The 21,475-nt window shown below is 41.9% G+C and overlaps 1 protein-coding gene across 2 annotated transcripts in view; it reads right to left on the bottom strand.

Annotated features, from left to right (window-relative positions):
* galnt9 (polypeptide N-acetylgalactosaminyltransferase 9) overlaps window positions 1–21,475 on the bottom strand; it is a 173,400-nt gene that overhangs the window by 33,518 nt on the left and 118,407 nt on the right. For both annotated transcript variants that reach the window (XM_023958682.2, XM_078952666.1), the window contains one exon: window positions 19,979–20,096. In XM_023958682.2, coding sequence (XP_023814450.1) covers window positions 19,979–20,096 — 118 coding nt within the window. The remainder of the gene's footprint in view (window positions 1–19,978; window positions 20,097–21,475) is intronic.

Below are 21,475 nucleotides of genomic sequence, written 5' to 3'. Positions count from 1 at the left end.
CGGCACCAAACAGTCCACTCTCCCCTTCTTCCAACAGAAGCAAAGGGACCCCCCCAACGACTCATAGGCATGACTGTGTTCCTTCTAGACATTCCTGAATTATCCTGATCTGATCTTTATGAAATATTCAGACCAGCCCGTCTGGCACCAACAAATATGTCACGTTTCAAGTCACTTAAATCTCCTTTTCTTCCCCATTCTGGTGCTCAGTCTGAACTGCAGTAGATTGTCTTGACAAGAACTACATGCCTTAATGCATTTAGTTGCTACTATGTGATTGGCTGATTAGAAATTTGCATTAACAAGGAGTTGAACAGGTGTGCCTAATGTGGCCAGTGAGTGTATATCCTTTACTCCTAGTTTTGTTCCATGTTCTGTTTTTGTGACCATTTGATAAACAATCGAGAACTATAGCGTAGTAATGCCATGGCATTCATTCTTTTTTTTTTTTTTTTTTTTTTTATACACTGTATTTTATCCCACGAAGGGAAATTCTTTCTCCGCATTTGACCCATCCCCTTGGGGAGCGGTGAGCTGCAGCCGAAACTGCGCTCGGGAGGCAGTAGCGTTAGGGGTCTTGCCTAAGGACCCTCACTGGGTGATGTTAACTGCTCGCCATTGATATGGTAATTACCCCCAGTACCATTGCTCATTCCCCTCCGGGAATCGAACCCTGGTTTCCGGCATGGTAGCTTCCAACCTTACCAACCGAGCTACCCAGCCGCTCATTCCTTGTCACTTCACACATTGGACAATAGTCAACTATGATGAGTTATTCAGGTCTCTGTCTTTTGCTGTTAGATTGAGCCTATGGCTTCCACCTTCATCTCACACATTTTCTTCATTCCTCTGCTGCTCAGAAATCTATGGAATGCAGGATGTTTAGTGAGAGATAGATGCTGAGGCTCTTTTAAGTTCCTTTCTTAAGCTAATTCCAGTCACTGCTCCTCATCTTTGATATGCCTGCCTTGGTGGTGACGTGCAACACAGAACTCTTCAAACACTTTGGCCTTGTCAGATCATTTCTAGATTTTAGCCACAGTCTTGGACATTCAATGGATACAGTGACGTGATCGGGTTAACTAATGCTCAGATAATGAATAGGTTGAGCCAGTCTTTTTGTCAAGCCTCAGTACATTTACTGGTAATGTCGGTGTCCTCAAAGACAACATCTCTGCATGATTCAATTGTCGTAACGTGGAAAGCAGAATTTCTAAGTAACACTGTTAATCATCTTGTCACAATTTCCTCAAATTAAGTAGAAAGTATCTTCAATCAATCCTAAAAGACTAATTGTTTAAAGTAAGCTCCCATCAATAATGTGACATGACAAGGCCGGTCCATTTATGAATTCCTCCGGCACTAAACCTTAAAGTGGCACCGAATGCTTTGGTGTGTGCTTTCAGTCAGGATGTCATTTTTGCTATGCAGTGTGCTGCCTATTTGTTGAACAGTAAACATAAAGTATGCTTCCCACTCTCAATCTGTGTGCTGTAAATCAAAGATATTGCCGGAATCAGATAGACCTGAAGAGACAACAAGACATTGTAAGTTATGAATTATTTATAAACTGAACACAGCAATGCATCAATGCAAATCATAAACATGTTTCAAAAGATGATTGCACACCCAAGATAAATCCCAACAGAGCACAAAGCACATGCAGAGCTACTCCAAATTCCCATATGTTTGTTGTAAGTTAGAACTGTTGCTGCTGCTGCCAAATCCTCATGCAATACCTGAACAGTCTCTTTTTACACACTTGTCTCTTGCATGTCTCTTGCTCTAAACAGATATTGAAGATGGTATGTACAGGCTGAATCTTACAGTGAGTAAAAATGAGTGCATTAAGCCTGAATAGACAGATTCAGTGACTAAATAATGGATGCATTTAAGGGACGATTGCCTGATCAATTTTCATTGCTATTGCAATTGTCACATGCTCTTTATTGATGGAAAACTAAATAATAATAATCTTTATATCTTTTTTCAAAGAGTTCCCAGCAGTCTATTGATTATGATGATATCTTTTTTCAGCCAAAATAAAAAAGAAAACTGTGTTGTTTTCTAGGACATGGTTTCTGCAGAGTGAGAGTAGTTCATTAGAAAGTAAGCCCCCTTCATTTCCCATAATCCCTTTGTGTACACTCTCTCCCACTAGCATACAGCCCCCAAAACCCCAAACTATCCTTGTGTCTATTATCTCTGCATAAAAATGAAGCAATATTGGAGCTATCCAGCTGTACAGATCCCGATACAAGGACGAGGAAAAAGGAGGCGTACAAGGATCTAATTGTCTATAAGTGGATGCATTATAGAGCGGAGCACGGAGCCTGTGGCCTTCTGGTTGTAGATTTTAAGTAAAAACTACAGGATTTTTTTTAACTTAATTTCTTGTCTGTTCCTGATTTGCAATAATTTTAATAAAAACATACTCAGAAATGCATTCTTAATCCTATTTTCTTAATAAATGTCCACAATCGTCAGAAAATTTCCAAAAGAACATGCTAAAAACAGCAAAAACATGATTTGCTTTAGAGTGGGTCTTCAAATGCACTTTTTATTTTTTACAGAAGGAAAACTACTGTGTGAAAGCTGCCATGCGAGGCATTATGTTATCTCTGGGATGGCAATTCTCCACAGTTATCCTCTTACAGTTGCAGGGGTGTAAAATTAGGGTCCTTTGGGGGTTTCTAGACTGCATGACCTCTTTGTAGTGACTTGGTCTGCTGGAAAGGACTCATATTTGGCGAGTGCCAACTGTCATTTACAGTTTGACAGACTTGGACATGCTGTCGATTTGGAAAGGACCAGAATAGCTGCTGTCCACATGGCTGCCACTCATAACGAGGCTCACGTCCTTTTCAAGGTGACTGTTCTCACTGCAGAGAGCCGAAGCCTACAGGAGAAATCTAATTGTAGCCCAACTGCAACACTCTGAATGGCGTACATTTTGGAGCCATAATGCTTTGGGTTGTGAAGATTTCTTTCTGCTGAAAACACAGATGCCAAAGAGAAAAACTGCAAAGAAAGATGTGCCAAAGAAATCTGTGTGATATCTTTGGAAATGCAGTTATTAGGAAGTGTTTTTATCCATCGCATTATGTTCTTGCTGAGCAACAAACAACAAGAAGAACTTTTCAGCAGAACTCGAAAAAGGAGCAATTTACAAACAAAAAGGACAAAAAAAGAGAGAAGTAAACTCTTTTTCCTTTTGTGCAGTTAAATTAAAAAAGGAATTTTAGCAAGGGCTCATTATTAATACTACAATGAAAACACAGTGATCACTTCAGAACTGGCTGTTCATGACCCCCTGCTGGTCAGTTAAAACGTTTTTCTGGACAAGTGAATATTATTGATTTTTTAAGGTAGCCTATAACAAGGTTGCTTCCTTAATAATAACATTGTATTTCATTTTTAGCATTTGATGAATGCTAAATTTTGATTTTAAAATAAAAAAAAACTAAAAAACGAAACTAAAGACAATTGGAAATACAGTTAAATTCATCAGAAGGAGAGACCATGATTTAATCTGTTAGTCTGGGTATTCCTCTAAAAATGTTGGTGTTTAGATAGTTGTGTGACCAGTACCTACTCTGGGTTAAAAAATTATGTAGCTATTGCTGATAACAACTGAAGATGAGGAAAAAACCTCAGTGTACTGAAGTGGAAGTATTGATGAAAGAAGGATGTGGGATGAATGAACAGCTGTCCCCCACATGTTAGTGTAATTTGCCTTAAAATAAAAACAAAAACTAACAATACTTGGTGTTATAGGGTTGTAAAATGTTGTTGATTTTAAAGGAGGTATTGATCAGCTAAGTTTTATGTTAGATACAAAAGTAAAATAAAGGAGTGTATGAGTGATGGTACAAGATCCTTGGAGTATAAAAGCAGAGCCTGAATACAAAGTAAGCTTTTGGGTGGCTTCATATTTTTTGGCTTCATATGACATTCCAATGTGATTACCAAGCTGGACGACTTTGCTTGAAGATTGTATTATAAATAAACACAAGGCCCGTACACACCGGGACGAATTTCGCGCGTGATATTCGCCGACGTTTAACGCCTTGTGACTAAACAAAGGGCACCAATGTGAGTGTGCACACTGACGCGAAAAACGCCACGCGTAAAAGCGTCATTTTTTAAAAAACGCCTCAGGTTCGTTTTGTTGGTTTGACACGCCGCATCAAAAACTATACGACCAATGAGAATGGCGCTTTTGCACACGTGTCTGGAGCTTCGGAAGTTACAGTTAAACACAACTTGGGGGAGCTCAAACACAAAACTGTCTTGGTGAGCACACATACGTCACGGCGAAGAAGATATACGCCAAGTAGCGTCGTCTACACTGCCGCGAAGAATTAAGATGAAGAAGATGCACTCACTGACGGACATTCTAAAATATCCCCGAAAACGCTCATAATACATTTTCAGCTCTTGTACCAGTCGATAAAACTCCCCATGTTCTTCTCTTCTCGTAACTATGGGATGTACCCAAAATCAATGTCTTTTCCGGCGTCTTTCATCATTCTACAGAACAATAATTTCTTCATCGCTGGAACTGGAGCTAGAGCTACTGGTGCTGGAAATATTCATGTTTTCTTTGTTTGATTCTGACAAGCGCGTAAATACTTGCTCTCTTCTTCTGAGTGAAAAGCGACTTTAAGAAGCGTAAAGTTGCGCAGTGCCACCTTGTGTACAGGGGGTATTTCTGATTTACATTAAGCGCCATCTAATGTCAGGGAATGAAATTGCATGTTCGCTCGGTTCATCGTCAGCGAAAATCGCCAGGGTGTGAACACAAAAAACGTTGCGAAAAACGCTGGCGAAAAACGCTGGAGAATATTCGTCCCGGTGTGTACGGGCCTTTACTCTGATGAAAATTGTGTTTTTCAGCGGGCCACAAGCTCCATGCTCCATGCAGTTTTAATGCAGCTGTATAGAACAAGGTAGATCCATTAATGTCTTTGTTTTCCTCTGCTGAGCTGGCAGAATCTACTTTATAAAATGTATTTAAATCAGTCATACCATGACATTCTATTATCCAATAGCTGGGAACTTGAAATAAGCCATCTGTGTGCTATGTTCAGATAATGAAATAGATTTATCGGTAATGCTTTTTTTACAGTACAGTACTTACAGTGTACTTAAGTGGTATTTACATGGTACTTATGGTGTAACTACTGGGTACTTACAGGGTATTTACATGGCTCTTTTTATCGGACTTACTGGGTACTTGTTTGTGTCTTCTCTGTACTTACATGGTACTTGCTGTGTATTTATGTGGTACTATTTGGTTCATACCTATGTGGTACATACTGGGTATTTATAATACACTTACTGGGTATTTACATGTTGTGCAACAGTGTCTTTTGTGGTACTTACCACATGAAAGAACAAGGTAAGTACAAATAAAGTACCTTGACCTTTAGGTCTGCACTCGTATGTTTCATGGTATTTACCATAAATTTACCACAGAAACTACCCCTTGAGTACAATGAAACTGGACTGTAAAAGAAAGTCAGCCCTATTTCCACTCAACTACATGGTATTGTCAGTACTAAATACTGGGTATTTTCACGTATTACCTTCCCGTACAGTGTACATACACACTTGGTCTTCTGACCTTATCAAAGGAGACAATGCTAACTTGTTGGTAAAGGTGAAGTAACTACATTGTAAAAACATATTCTGGCCTGAAAACATTTTCTTTTTACACTGCCATGTGTTTTATGCTAATGGAAATTGTAGGTGTAAATAATATTTATAAAGAAGAAATACACACAGCAATTACCTATTAAAACATTACTTTTGTTATTCTTTGTCTAAGTAAATGAGATTTTTGATGGCAATTTTGATTTTTTCCCCCTTTATTTTCTTTATTGATGTTTTTGTTTAATGTAGCTAAAATATACTTTGTACTTCATCAAAAAAAGTGAAGTTGTGAATAATCTATCATGTTTATAAATGAGTATAATGGATTGATTTCAAGCATTGCAGTCAAAAAAATAAAGAATTCATAGAGATTTATTAAACACTAAAATATACTTTGTGATTCATCAAAGTCGTTATGCTTTTTATGTTCATTTGAGTTTGTATTGTGATTTTTCTTGTAGTTACAAACCCTGAAGAAGTTGTGCACTGTTACCAAACTGAATGAATTTCAACGGACAAAAAGCACGACCCCACATGTCGTAAGTGTAATATAGATGAAAGTGCAATAGATTTGACTGCAACTTTTGCAGAAATCACTTTGGCTGGAAAAGGTAAGGAGAGAGGGCCGAGAAGACACAAGAAAGTACTTAGTAGTCCCATAAAAAGTACCATGTAAACACCCTGCAAGTACCCAGTAAATTCCATATAAAGTACCATGTAAATACTCTGTAGGTACCCAGTAGTAACACTATAAGTACCATGTAAATACCACTTAAGTGTACCACTGAAGTACACTGTAAGTACTGTACTGTAAAAGAAAGCGTTACCGATTTATCAATCAATATGTCCGACACAAGATTGACTAAACATATAGTTAACTAAAGTTTATCATGTATATCCTCCTGGAGTGAGCAAATACAGAACATTTTCACAGAACTAGATTTTCAGTATATTTATAGAAACAGGCTAATCTGCAATTTCAGAAAATTAAGAAATGCATGTTTTGAGTTATAGAAACTGAACTAAAATACTGATGTTTTATGTAAACCAAAATTAAGAACTTATATTAGGATAAAAGAAAGCTTCGGTACAGAACTTTATGTTAAATAAAATCTGAGTAGAGGTCAGAGGTGTGTGTGTGCCCAGTTTAGATGTGGTATTTTGCCTCTAGCTGTAGAGACAGGGCGATTCCACTCTGTCCCATAAGAGAACCGTCTTTGTACCCTACAACGAAAATTGTAGATTCACATTGAAGGCATCAAAACTATGAATTAAAAAATGTGGAATTATATACATAACAAAAAAGTATGAAATAACTGAAAAGACGTCATATTTTGCCATCTTTTGCTTTGATTACTGCTTTGCACACACTTGGCATTCTCTTCATAAGCTTCAAGAGGTAGTAACCTAAAAATGATCTTCCAACAGTCTTGAAGGAGTTCCCAGAGATGCTTAGCACTTGTTGGCTCTTTTGCCTTAACTCTGCGGTCCAGCTCACCCCAAACCATCTTGATTGGGTTCAGGTCCGGTGACTGTGGAGGCCAGGTCATCTGGCCCAGCACCCCATCACTCCCCTTCTTGGTCAAAAAGCCCTTACATAGCCTGGAGGTGTGTTTAGGGTCATTGTCAAGTTCATTTTTGACTCTGTGTGGCCTTGTGATGGATGGCAAAGTGTCTGCACTGTATCCCAATTTCACAGTGGCTAAGTCAGCAATCTTACATAGAAATGAGTGGGTGTAGAAAATGATGGATGGAAAATCCTAAACCCAATGACAACTCTGTAAACATAACAGTTTAGGATCTCAGAATGAAATGTAATCATTCGCCCAAACAAAACCTGTTTTATCTTATATATTTTATTTTATACATCTAGAAAAGCATTTTTTTTGTAAATCAGCTTTTTTGTGATATATGGTTACCATTCTAAAATCAATATCCTATTTATGAAAGAACAACAAAAAATGACTAAAAGTAAATAAGGATAGACAGACAGACAGGTAGACACATTGACAGACATAAAAAGACAAATGCAGCCTCGACAGGGCACAAACCACTACTTCTACTTGTGCTTGTCCTAAGCCCGAGATGCAGTGGGTAGTGTCAGGAAGAGCATTCAACATGAAGCTTAGTATAAGACATATCAAATAAATCAAAGGATAAGATAGATATATGGATAAATTAACTGATATGATATTATCATATTATGCATGGCTTTCTCTGCATTTTAGGGACTCTGAGGGGTTTGATACCCCTAACTCTTAGCACACCCAGACTTTCTCCACCATTCTACCTGTACCCTATAGTGGGGCTAAATCAGGGCCTGTATGAATCTTATAAAATATCTACTTATATCTTCCTGACAACTGTTTGGATCAAACAATTGTGTTCAGCTTACAGCTGAAACTAACAGAGATGTTGCAAAAATAATTGTGAATAATCCAAAATAAAGACCATTTTTATATATTAGTCAATATAATTGTTGTTTGTAGCCATAGTTTACAGTGAAACCAGCAGAACACCATCTATGTCTTTGACCTTTTAAATCTCATTTAAATGTTTCTGTGCTCGTTCTCCAAAACAAAGGCACACCAATCGGCTGCTTAATTCACCGTAACACCTCCAGAGGCTTGATTAAGTCAAAGCCAAAGCTTCCAACAAACTAGGAAAGACAGCAGCTCACAACTGAACAAGCCAAAACCTTTCATTTGATGCCTGCAGCCAGATGATACCAGCAAAACTGCTATTGTGAAGTACCTCGGCTAATTGGTATACAGTAAACCCTTGTTTTTCGCTGGGGTTACGTTCCAAAAAGAACCCGTGATAGGCAAAATCCGTGAAGTAGAAACCTTTTTTTTTTTAACTATTGTTATACAATTAAATACTCTGTTATACATTGAAAAGAAAGAACAAACTATTTTACAGGCTCATGCATTTGTTTCACACATAAAAGTACTTTAGAAACGTTTTTTCAACAAATAACTTCTGTACTGTACTGTCAAATAATAATTTTAATCATCAATGTGAACAGAAGACTTCAAATCGCGGAGATTAGCCCCACCCACCGCGACCCGAGTAATTGTATTAAACGGGAGAAAATTTAAAATGATTATGAAAAAATACAAAGTACAGTCGGATAAATAGTGACTCAGGTGTATTTCACTGCTCTACAGACTGAGCCGCTGCATCCTGACTCCGGTCTGCAGTGTTTTCTCCCTTTAAAGCCCGGGGTGCAGCTGTGTTTTATCGGGAGAAGAACATAGTGATAGGCAGTTGTTGTTGCTTTTTTTTCTATGGGTTTCAGAGAAACTCGAAATCGCAAGAGAATTTGCACGTGCGTAATGTAAATTTAGCAAGCTGTTTTACGTATGTGTACATATTAAACTGCAACGTTATTAACATGCAGGTAGAGAAGAGGCGGAGTGACTTTTTAGCCAATCAGAATGCAGAACAAGATGCACGATGGAAATCCGTGAAGTAGCAAAACCGTGAAAAGTAAACCGTGTTATAGCAAGGGATCACTGTATATACTCCTGTCAATCAGACATATCAGAAAAGGCAACTCCTCCGTTTACTACAATGGAGACTTGAAGCTGTAATTGCTGCTCTTTTGGCAGAAGCCTGACTTCATTCCATGAGTGGGTATATAATAAAAAGTTGAGAACTGGACATATTCAAGCTTGTGTTGCAAACTACCTTTTTCCTCTCCCTTGCTTGTGTATTTATGCAAAATCAAATGAGCGGTGATGAAACATGTGACTTTTTGACAAGAGCATGTTTTTGTGATTTAGGTATCAGGTGCGTGACTAAATGGATCCCAGAAAACCACACTGGTCAGAACAGGTAGTGTTGCAAAATTTATTAATGAAAGACCAGGAGGTCCTAGGCAGACTAGGAGAGGAGACCAGAGTTATTTCCAGATTGAGAGTAGTTGCAGAAACCATGTGTTTCTGCTCCCTCACTTTCACAGTGAGGGATGAAAAGAGTGGATCCGTGAGTGTGCGTTGTGGGCATCCATTGAAGGAGGAGGAGAAGAGAGAGAGGCACAGTCGGGCAACCCCCGTGGATCCAAATCCAAGACACGAGGAAGGTGCAAGGAAAATCTCCCCACACAGATCAGGCACGCAGTGGGCAAACATTGTAGCAGCAATGGCAATGAAGGCAAACGTGGAAGCAGGAAGCTCTTGTCAGGTGGTCGAGTCACAGGCAGGGAAGCAGGCGATCCTCTGGCCCTGATCAGCAGGGTGGGCCTACTACAAAAGTGACTATACAGGTGAGACCAATGAGGAAGATTACCTGGGTGTGCTGGCTGGTGTGAGGAGAGTCTTGGCCATGACAGAACCCCTTCGTGACTCCTGAGGATTCCCCGGGTTGGCCAGGGTGGTCCTGATGGAAACGGTGGATCAGGGCAGGATCCAAAATTAAAACAAGACAGGACCCAGGATCTCTCCTCCGGACAGTAACCCTCCCAGTCGATGAGATACTGGACACCCCAGCCCCGTTGATGGGATCTTAGCAGCCGCTAAACTTGGTAAGCAGAACCTGCATCACTGAAACGGGCCAGTAGAGGCGGCCTGGAGGGTGGAGTCAAGGCACTTTGCTGAGCGGGCCTGACCCGGGAGAAGTGAAACATCAGATGAACCTGTTTTGGTCGGGCAGCCAAAATCTGACAGCCACAGGACTGACCACCTTTGTTATTGGGAAGGGACCCACAAAATGCCAGGGCAGTTTCCTCGTTGGAAACTGCCCTGGCAAATCAGCAGTGAATAACCAGACCCTCTGACCCATATCTGGGAGCATTGGTGCGCCTCTTATTAGCTTGTGCTTTGTAGATGTTAACAAACCTCAAAAGCACTTGACAAGCCTTCCTCCAGGCTCTACAGCAGTGACGGAAGGAAGCCACGGCTGATAGCACTCATGCCGCTCTCTCCCGAGTGTCAAAAAATGGGAGGCTGGTATCCGAAAACTACTTGAAATGGGGACATACCCATGGCGGAGGTGATTATCCGCCCAGGAGGAAGGGTCACTGCTAGACAGGATGCATAGACCACTCTCCAATTGCTGGTTTATCCTTTCTGTCTGTCCATTAGATTGCGGATGGAAGCTGGAGGACAGGCTGAACATTACACTGAGAAATCTGCAGCACTCTGCCCAAAACTTTGCAGTGAACTACAGACCTCTGTCCAACACGATGTCTGTGGGGATCCTGAAGATGTGTTGTGCCATAAGATTGGCCATCTCCTTAGAAGGCAACTTGGGAATTGGCACAAAGTGAGTCATCTTATAAAATCTACCAACTATAGTTAATACAACAGTATTCCCCTTGAATGGGGGTAGACCAGTCACAAAATCCACATAGAAAAGCGACAATGGATGATTAGGAAGGCTCGAAGGCATCAGCAGCCCAGATGGGCACTGATTGCAGGTTTTACTTTAATTACTCTCCGGGCAACCTCCTTAAAGTCCTTTCTTAATGAAGCCACCAGAAATGCTGCTGAACCATGGAGCATGTCCGTGCGACCCCGGGATGACAGGCAAGGCAGGATGAGTGTCACCAATCTAGCACCTTAGATCACAGATGGTTTGGAGCAAAAAGCTTGTCAGAAGGGCACATACAAGGGGAAGTGTTGTGGAGCTCAATTTCCAGCTCCCGCTCTAGGTTAGTGCGGCATACAACCAAACGGGCAGATTTGGGCAAGATGTAGTCCGAGGTTTAGAGGTACTCCGAACCCTCATAGCAACAGGATAGGGAATCCGCCATCTTGTTTTTGGATACAGGAGATACATGAGAGGGTGAAGTTTAATAGCGTGAAAATTAGTGTGAAGCGATGTTCATTTTTTTATATCCTCTGTCATTTAATGGGTTCTGATGAGAACTATTTCCAGAGAAGCAAAAAACGAGCAAATATGTCGTAATTAACCAGCAGTTAATCTGCTTCTCCAATAGATTTTTGTCAGCAACTTTTTTTCTCAAACTCGGTCAGGATGTTTTTAGGCAAAAGCTGCATATTTATTCTGGAATGTCTTGCCACATTTGAGACTTTGTTGTTTGCTAAATCTGTCCAGGTACCATTAAATGAACTGTTTTTTTTCCGGGAACTTCTATTTTCTCTAACTAAATTCTCCATCGTTGTCCTACCTGGGTCGAACCATTGTTGGGATTACACACTGACGAGATTCTTGGCAGTGACGCAGGTTAATAGTCACATAGAACTTAACTTAGAAAATGTCTACATTAAGATTTTTTTAAACCTGATACTCTGCCCGTCAGTTTTCTTCTTTTCATTTTTTTTTTTAATGAACCTTTCCTGTTTACTGCTTGCAGACCGTAGTCGTCACCATGGGGGAACTGCTCCAGGGACGAACAACTCGCATGGTTCTGACCCGCTCATGGTTCAGACCTACCCACAACAAGACAGACGACCCGAGAGGTTCTGCATGATGAGGCTTTTATTCACTTCTCATTCAACCTCATTCAACATTTACATTCTTTTTAGAAGAACTTTAACCCCATAACAGACTCTGGTCCGCTTTCACAGCCGCAGACATGCACCCTCCACGCGTTCATGCTGCTCTCTTTCTACGTCCGCTCGGACATCCTGCCAATGTTTAAGGCACCATGACAACCATGACAAGGTTTGTTAAAAACCTTCCTCAGATCGTGGTATTCGGTGGGAAGCCTGGAAATGTCAGGGCAAGTCATTTCCTCTACTTCTTGTTCCCTTCTGGGTGTGGCGGCAGATAGGCAAGCATCATTACATGAGGGGGAACAACTCCTAATTATACTTTCAACCCAATCCATGTAAGAATGTGTTCCTGAAGCCAGGTAAGGCCAAAGATCACTGATAGCAATGGTGAGAAAATTACATAAAAGGATTCTATGTAATAGTGTTCTCAATCTGGACTTTAATAGGTCTGGTTCTAAATGAATGACGTGATTGTCAATGGCTCTGATCTCCAGGGGTCTTTCAAGACGGGCATTTTAAGTATCCTAACCAACTCCCGATCAATTAAATTTGCATCAGCTCCTAAGTCAATGTACATAGGCAGAGTCACTGGAGAGGACGAGATGTGGAAAAACAGCAGATACCGAAGGCGGGGAGACAGAGTAATTGGTGAAAGAGCAGCTAAGCAGTGGTCTCCTTTGGGCTGCTGAGCCTGCTCTTTTAATGTACAGTTTTGAACAAAGTGACCTGGGGCCTCTTTTATAAACGTTGCGTACGCACAAAAGAAGGCGTACGCCACTCTCTACGCAATAGTTGAGATTTATAAAAAGCAAACTTGACGGGAAAATGTGCGGTCCTTCACGCAAGCTCTGACCCAGGCCTACGCACAAAAACGGGTGAAATGAGAAACGGCGACACCGTCGGCAGACGGAAGAAACACGTGAAAGTGAAAATGACAATACTGCCTCTCATAAATAACATAAAGACTTCACAAAACAAGTCTTACAATTAACAGCCTACACGAACACCCGTTTGATCGATCAGCAGTGAAACAAACAAAAAAATCAAACCAAAATTACAACAGAAATTCAAATGAACACATATTTGGAAAAAGAAAAGTGAAATATGTTCTAAAATATTGGCATGTAGTGCAATTCATCCTCATAAATAATATAGTTAACAGAACGAAATAATGTACAAAACTGATATTCTCGTGTGGAGCATGTGTCCGTCTTGCGGAGCAGATATAGGTGCGGGCGTGCGGACGGACGGACAGACGTACTAATTGTCCACTGGGGAAAGTTTTCATATTAAAACATTTCTTCATAAGCTATGGAATTATGGTCTTCTTCTTTCTCTTTCGGCTTTTCCCATCAGGGGTCGCCACAGCGAATCATCCTTTTCCACCTCACTCTATCATGGACATCTTCTACCCTAACATTAGCCAACTTCATGTCCTCTGTTAAGACATCCATGTATCTCCTCTTTGGCCGTCCTCTTGCCCTCCTGCCAGGCAGCTCCATCTCCAACATCCTTCTACCAATATATCCACTATCCCTCCTCTGAACATGTCCAAACCATCTCAGTCTGGCTTCTCTGACTTTGTCGCTGACACAGGCAACATGAGCCGTCCCTCTGATGTACTCGTTCCTTATCCTGTCTAACCTGGTCACTCCTAAGGAGAACCTCAACATCTTCATCTCCGCTACCTCCATCTCAGCCTCTTGTCTCTGTCTCACTGCTACCGTCTCTAACCCATAGAGCAGAGCTGGTCTCACCACTGTCTTGTACACCTTTCCTTTGAGTCTTGCTGGCACTCTTCTGTCACACAACACTCCTGACACTTTCCTCCAACCGCTCCAACCTGCCTGCACTCGCCTCTTCACCTCTTTTCCACAATCCCCATCACACTGAACTGTTGACCCCAAGTACTTAAACTCCTGCACCTTCTTCACCTCAGTCCCCTGTAACCTAACGCTTCTACCTTGATCCCTCTCGTTCAGACACATGTATTCTGTCTTACTACGACTGACCTTCATACCTCTTCTTTCCAGAGCAAACCTCCACCTCTCTAGCTGTTCCTCCACCTGCTCTCTACTCTCACTGCAAATTACAATGTCATCCGCAAACATCATTGTCCAGGGAGATTCCTGTCTTACCTCGTCTGTCAGCCTGTCCATCAGCATAGCAAACAAAAAAGGACTCAAAGCTGATCCTTGGTGTAGTCCCACCTCCACCTTGAACTCCTCTGTCTGACCTACAGCACATCTCACCACCGTCATACTTCTCTCATACATGTCCTGAACTACTCTGACATACTTTTCTGCCACTCCAGACGACCTCATACAGTACCACAGCTCCTCCCTCGGCACCCTGTCATACGCCTTCTCTAAATCTACGAACACACAATGCAGCTCCTTCTGACCTTCTCTGTACTTTTCCATCAACATTCTCAAAGCAAAAATGGCATCAGTGGTGCTCTTACGGGGCATGAAACCATACTGCTGCTCACAAATCTCCACCTTCTTCCTAAGCCTGGCTTCCACTACTCTTTCCCACAGCTTCATTGTGTGGCTCATCAACTTTATTCCTCTATAGTTGCTGCAGTTCTGCGTGTCACCCTTGTTCTTAAAGATTGGGACCAGAACGCTTCTCCTCCATTCCTCAGGCATCTTCTCACTCTCTAAAATCCTATTGAACAACCTTGTTAGAAATTCCACTGCTGTCTCTCCTAGGCACTTCCATACCTCCACAGGTACGTCATCAGGACCAACGGCCTTTCCGCTCTTCATCCTTTTCAGAGCCTTCCTAACCTCATCCTTTCCAATCTCTGCTACTTCCTGCTCCACAACAACCACATCTTCCTCCCTTCTTTCCCTGTCATTTTCCTCGTTCATCAGCTCCTCAAAATACTCCTTCCATCTTTTCTGTACACTCTCTTGGGTTGTTAGCACCTTTCCATCTCTGTCCTTAATCACCCTTATCTGTTGCACGTCCTTCCCATCTCTGTCTCTCTGTCTGGCTAGCCTGTACAAGTCCTTCTCTCCTTCCTTTGTGTCTAACCTGTCATATAGCTCATCGTAAGCTTTCTGTTTGGCCTTTGCCACCTCTCTCTTCACTTTACGCTGCGCTTCCTTGTACTCCTGTCTACCTTCCTCAGTCCTTTCTACATCCCACTTCCTTTTAGCCAACCTCTTCCTCTGGACGCATTCCTGTACTTCCTCATTCCACCACCAAGTCTCTTTACCGTCTTTCCTCTTTCCAGATGACACACCTAGCACCTTCCTACCTGTTTCCCTGATAATCTCTGCTGTAGTTTCCCAGTCCTCTGGAAGCTCATCCTGACCACCCAGGACCTGCCTCAACTTCTGCCTAAATTCCTCACAAGTTTCTTCATTCTGTAGCTTCCACCACTTGGTCTTCTTTTCTGTTTTCCCTCTCTTCTTCTTCCTGACCTCCAGAGTCATCTTACACACCACCATGCGGTGCTGTCTGGCTACACTCTCTCCTACCACCACTTTGCAGTCATTAACCTCTCTCAAATGACCTCGTCTACATAGGATGTAGTCCACCTGAGTACTCCTACCTCCACTTCTGTATGTCACTCTATGTTCCTCTCTCTTCTGGAAGTAAGTGTTGACTACAGCCATTTCCATCCTCTTCGCAAAGTCCACCACCATCTGTCCCTCCAGATTCCTTTCCTTCACACCAAACCTGCCCATCACCTCCTCATCACCTCTGTTGCCCTCACCAACATGCCCATTAAAGTCTGCTCCAATAACAACTCTCTCTCCTCTGGGAAAACTCTCTATGACCTCATCCAACTCACTCCAGAATCTCTCCTTCACTTCTAACTCACAGCCAACCTGTGGCGCATACCCACTGACTACATTCACCATCACCCCTTCAATTTCTAACTTTAGGCTCATCATCCTGTCTGAGACTCTTTTCACCTCTAGAACACTGTTTACAAACTCCCCCTTCAGAATCACTCCTACCCCGTTTCTCTTCCTATCAACACCATGATAGAACAGTTTGTATCCTCCTCCAATACTACGTGCCTTGCTGCCCTTCCACCTTGTCTCCTGCACACACAGTACATCTACCTTCCTTCTCTCCATCATGTCTGCCAGCTCTCTGCCTTTCCCTGTCATTGTGCCAACGTTAAGAGTCCCTATTCTCAAACCTATGTTCCTGCCTTTTCCCTTCTCTCTCTGGCCACGGACCCTTCTGCCTCCCCTCTTTCTTCCACCAACAGTAGTCAAATTTCTACCGACACCCTGTAGGTTAACAGCATCGGTGGCGGTCGTTGTTAACCCGGGCCTCGACCGATCCGGTATGTCTAAAGTGTTGTGGATGATTCGCATGGTTATTTTGGCAATTTTTTACGCCGGATGCCCTTCCTGACGCAACCCTCTCTATTTATCCGGGCTTGGGACCGGCACAGAAGTTACTGGCTTGCAACCCCTGTGGCTAGATAGAAGCTATGGAATTATGGTATTCATGCATATGCCTTTAGTTTGTTTTATTTTTGATAAAACAATGTATGGCGTATGTCTCAACCATTCAGAAAGCCACAAGAAATTACATTTGCGCTGAACAATTTCCCCTCTCCACGTCGATTATTACCGACATCTGTAGCTTGTCAGATGTAATTAAATGGAGGGAAATAATATGCCCCATCACAATGCGTAATGACACACAATGGCTGATCTTGTGCTCTTAGAAGATGTGGCAAATGGAAGAATTCGGAGTGAACGCATCTTTAGACAGCAAGACCTGTTATGAGTGGCTTATGAGCCGGTTCCGACTTCCTCGAGCCGTCCTTTTGGACCTCTGCGGGCTTTTGGGCCCGGCGTTACAGAGGAGCACTCGGAGGAACCACGCGTCACCCGGTGCATCTGGCGCTCCGGTCCCCCCCTGTCCGAGGTTGTGAGGCTACAGCATTTACGGCGTCTGCCACCATTTGCCACTCACGTGCCTTTTTGGCATTAGTAATGCCCACACTGTGCCCTCAAAACAACACTTTTCTCCTCTTTTCCACCTCGCCAACGATAACTTCTACTTCACATTGAGTGAAGTTACGTTTTTTTGATTTCCTCTCGGTGTGTGCCATGGTTTCGCAATCAATGAATATTCATTTGTGGGCGTTCCAAGGACTATTTATGGGCAACTATGGGCGTGTCATGAAGCCGCAAAAGCTGCGCTGCATTTAGAATCGGTTGTGATTTATTAACCCTTGTGCTATCCTAGACACTTTAACATTGGGAGTTGGGTCATCTAGGCCCACTAGACCGTGCTCTGAACCTTTTTTCTTCAATGATTTGTGATCTTCACTGGTGTCCATGGATTACATGAAATCTTTCCACCTTTATCCACCTTTGTCATGGTAGGGAGAACACGTCAAAGTAAGGGTGGGGTCATCTAAGATAGCACAAGGGTTAAGGGAAAGATGCGTAGGATGTGCGTGCGCACGGTTTTATAAATCCGAATATTTCTGTGAGTACGCACATCCTATGTTTCATCCGTACGCCACTTCTGACGCAATTCCTACGCAAAGTTTTATAAATGAGGCCCCTGGAGCGGAGCAGTAGAAGCATTCCCTTCTCTTTCAAATTCTCTCTCTTCTGAGTCGACAACTGGGTTCTACACAACTACATTGGGTCCTCTTGGTCCCGTCCGTCATCCTGGTCTCTGGAGAGTGACACAGGAGTTTGAGCATAAAAGGTGTGAGTCTTATGTGCCCTCTCTGAACGCCGCTCCCTCAACCGCCTGTCAATTTGGGATGCCAGATCCATTAGGGCATCCGGACCCATAGGAAGATCACAAGCATCCAGTTCATCCATTATCTGGTCATCCAGCCCCTGATAAAAGTGATCATACAAAGATTGTTCATTCCACTTTGAGTCTGCTGCCAAGGTTCTAATATCTGTACAGAACTCATCCACGGATCTGTTACCTTGTTTAAGGGTGGGTAACCATTGTGTGGCTGAACTGGGTCAAACACACTTCTTTGGGCTTCGGAAAAAGGATCTACATGCCTGTTAGTTTCTCTTCCATTCTGCCGTGCCCCACAGATGTGCCTGACCTGAGAGAAGGGTAATCACATACAGTAAGCCACCCTTCCTTCAGTGGGAAATGAGTCCAAAATCCATGGAGAACTTAGACAAAAAGGCTCAGCATTCTGTTGGGTTCCCCGAAATACATTCTGGAGGAGGAATCCGTGGTTCAGTAGGCTGCTGGGGAGGAAAGGCGCCCTCCCCTGTGGGAAGAGGGGGAGCTGTTAGTGCATTAAGCCTTTGGTATTTTCGACATTGACCTTCAAGTCTGATCAGCTGCAAGATCCATATGATGGCCAGTATATACTATCAAGTGCATGAGTGAATGGATCCCAGAACAGCACACTGGTCAGAATTGTTAGTGTTTTAACATTTATTAATAAGAGACCAGCAAGTCCTGCATTTCTTGGCTATGACTCCTTTATCCACCAGTGAGTATCAGGCACACGAAAGGAGACCAGAGTTATTTCCAGATTGAGAGGAGTTGCAGAAAGCTTAAGTCCCTTTACTTCACTTCACTCCCTTTCATGGTGAGAGAGGGAAACTGCGGATCCATGACTGTGCATTGTGAGCATCCAGAGAAGGTGGAGGAGAAGAGAGAGAGGCACCATCGGGCAAAACCACCGGATCCAAATCCAAGCCAAGGAAGGTCCGAACTGAACTGGTCTCACCCCACAGATCAGGCACGCAGCGGGCAAAACAACGGAGCAGTAATGGCAATGAAGGCAAACATGGAAGCAAGAAGCTCTCAGACAGGCCATCAAGTCATAGGCAGGGAAGCAGGCGATCTTCGGGCACTTATCAGCAGGGCACCACCTGCTATTGAGGCAACCAGGTGAGACCAAGCTGGTTTAAAAAGAGATGAGGTCATGATATTTGTAGTTATTAAGTAGATTTTTCCCAGGGAAATCCTCTTAGGCATGTAAACGTCCACACGGAAAAACAAAACATTATTACCTCAAGGAAGGCTGTTTATACAAAAATGTTGTGGTGTTTCTACATGTAAGTGGCAACAAGCCACAAACATTTTATAGCAGTTGAGCAAAAAACTACTTTGTGCAGGAGAATTGGAGGCTTTAAAATGGTCATCAATAACCATAAATGTTCAAACTTCAATAAAGCACTAAGCCACTTTGTTAACCAAGATGTATTGTCAAGTTTGTGTTTTTGTGCTTTTTCAAAGGCAGCAAACATTTCAGAGGTGTATTCAAACTTTGCGACTGATGTGTAGACTGCATTAAATGAAAAATTAGATATTTCAAGCATTTCTCATTCTAATAAGGTTTGAGGACTGTGTCCAGATTCTGAACAGTTCCACTAGAAAGAAACGTTTTTTGAATTCAAACGGAGAAGGAAAAAAGTGATCTGCATTTCCCCAAATGCAGGTTTTTAGAGCCTTTGGGTTGAGGATTAAAATGTTTCCTTTTTTTTTGGTAGGGGGAATTTCTTCCACCTCTAAGTAAAAATTGGTTCAATCATGGATACAGTTGACGCCTCTAGGTTTTCTTACTGAAGCTCCATCCAGCCAGACATCGTGAAAAATCTCCATCATAAGTTGTTTTAGAATATAAGCTTATAGACAGTCCAAATGACACAAAAGCATCATGCCTACAAATATTGGAATTATAATTACAGCTTTACGGTGAAAAATACACAAAACTAGCCCGCCTTAGAGCAAACCAACATTTTCCTGTGGCAATTCTTTGAGAAATTCCTTTTTCATGTTAACACAGTGACTTTTAATATTTGAAAAGTTTCATTAAATAAAACACATTCTCGTTTTGCTCTCAGTTTGGGTTATAATGTGTTTTCTTTTACCCGCATGCCCAGCTCTATGTTTTCGCCTCCGTAGACCTCCATGCCGGGATCCAGCAGGCCAATCTCACCAAAGTATTCCCGATCCACCACAAAGGAGCAGCCAATCATAGCAGGGGTTCTGGATAGCAGAAAAACAGATTTTTTGTTAATTTTACTCAGATTCTCTGTATATCAACATGCTTTACAAAATGCCATATCAGGCTTTTTCTCCCAAGAACAGAATGTATGTTAACATACAGAGTAAGAATTGCTTAGATTCCTGCCTTGGGGTTTGATAAAGTAAAACCTAAAAAAAAACAATACTTAACATAACCCTTGTGCTATCTTAGATGACACCACCCTTACATTGATGTGTTATCCCTCCCATGACAAAGGTGGATAAAGGTGGAAAGGATTTCATGTAATTCATGGACACCAGTGAAGATCACAAATCATTGAAAAAAAAGGTTCAGCGCACTGTCTAGTGGGTCTAGATGACCCAACTCCCAATGTTAAAGTGCCTAGGATAGCACAAGGGTCAAATATGGATTATTTCTGGTTGTGTTTACTAATGTCTAAGCAATTTTGAGAAGTACAGGTCACTCTTTCAGAATGTTTGGTTGGGTTTTATAATGAATTTGTCCATAGCTAACATGTTGCTGCAGTAGATCGTGCTTTTTTTACATGTTTGTAGCCCCGAGAAGAAAAAAGAGGAGGATTATATAAATTAATCCCATAAATGATCAATATTAGTATTAATATTGATATTACAGAGTTACTAAAAGGAATATGTTTGAATAAGTCTGGGTCATGACACAGATTTAACTATAAGAAAATGGGTTGATTGTAAATAACAATGTTATTGTTGTTTATTGAATTATTTTGGATTATGAAACCTCAACAGAATCAGTTTACAGGACTATATTTTATTTCGAAGAAATGCGGAGTGTTCTGTGGAGTTTTCTTTGATTTTGATTGGACTAAGCTGATTGGCTGAGGAAAGGATCAAAGAGAAAAAGGGAGAAAAGAAAAAAGAAGTTTCTGGACGTAGAAGCACACGTGAAGGTGAAGAAGAAGACGGGGAAAACAGGAAACTTTCCTCTGAGAAAGTCAGGTGGAAAACTTGAGAGTGGTTTCCCGTGACCGAAAAGGTAACTGAAAGTTTCCGTTTTGGAGTTTCTTGTTTGAGCGCGACCCGGTATGGAGTGATATTTCTGCCACCACGTTGCACACAAAACTTTCTAAGTTGAACACAAAACTTTCTAAGTTTTTTGCTCAAAAATTGTTTTTTTTGCTTTCAAAAACGTTTTTTTGCGTTTGCAAAACACATTTTTTTACGTGCGTTGTGTCAAATCTAGCTTTTGTCCTATCTTTGATTTTGCTGACTACTTTGAGCGCGACTTAGCGTGATATGACTGCCACTGGCAACGCCAAAAAGAAATTTGCATGCATTGTGTATCATCTCACTTTTTTCCTATCTTTGCTGAGTTAAGTTTCGGTTTGACGTGACCAAGCTGC

Source organism: Oryzias latipes, chromosome 9 (genome assembly GCF_053564925.1).
Source record: "Oryzias latipes strain Hd-rR chromosome 9, Olatipes_Hd-rR_3.1".
NCBI classification, from domain to species: domain Eukaryota; kingdom Metazoa; phylum Chordata; class Actinopteri; order Beloniformes; family Adrianichthyidae; genus Oryzias; species Oryzias latipes.
Note: the sequence above shows the minus strand (reverse complement) of the source record. Positions and strands in the feature narration are given on the sequence as shown.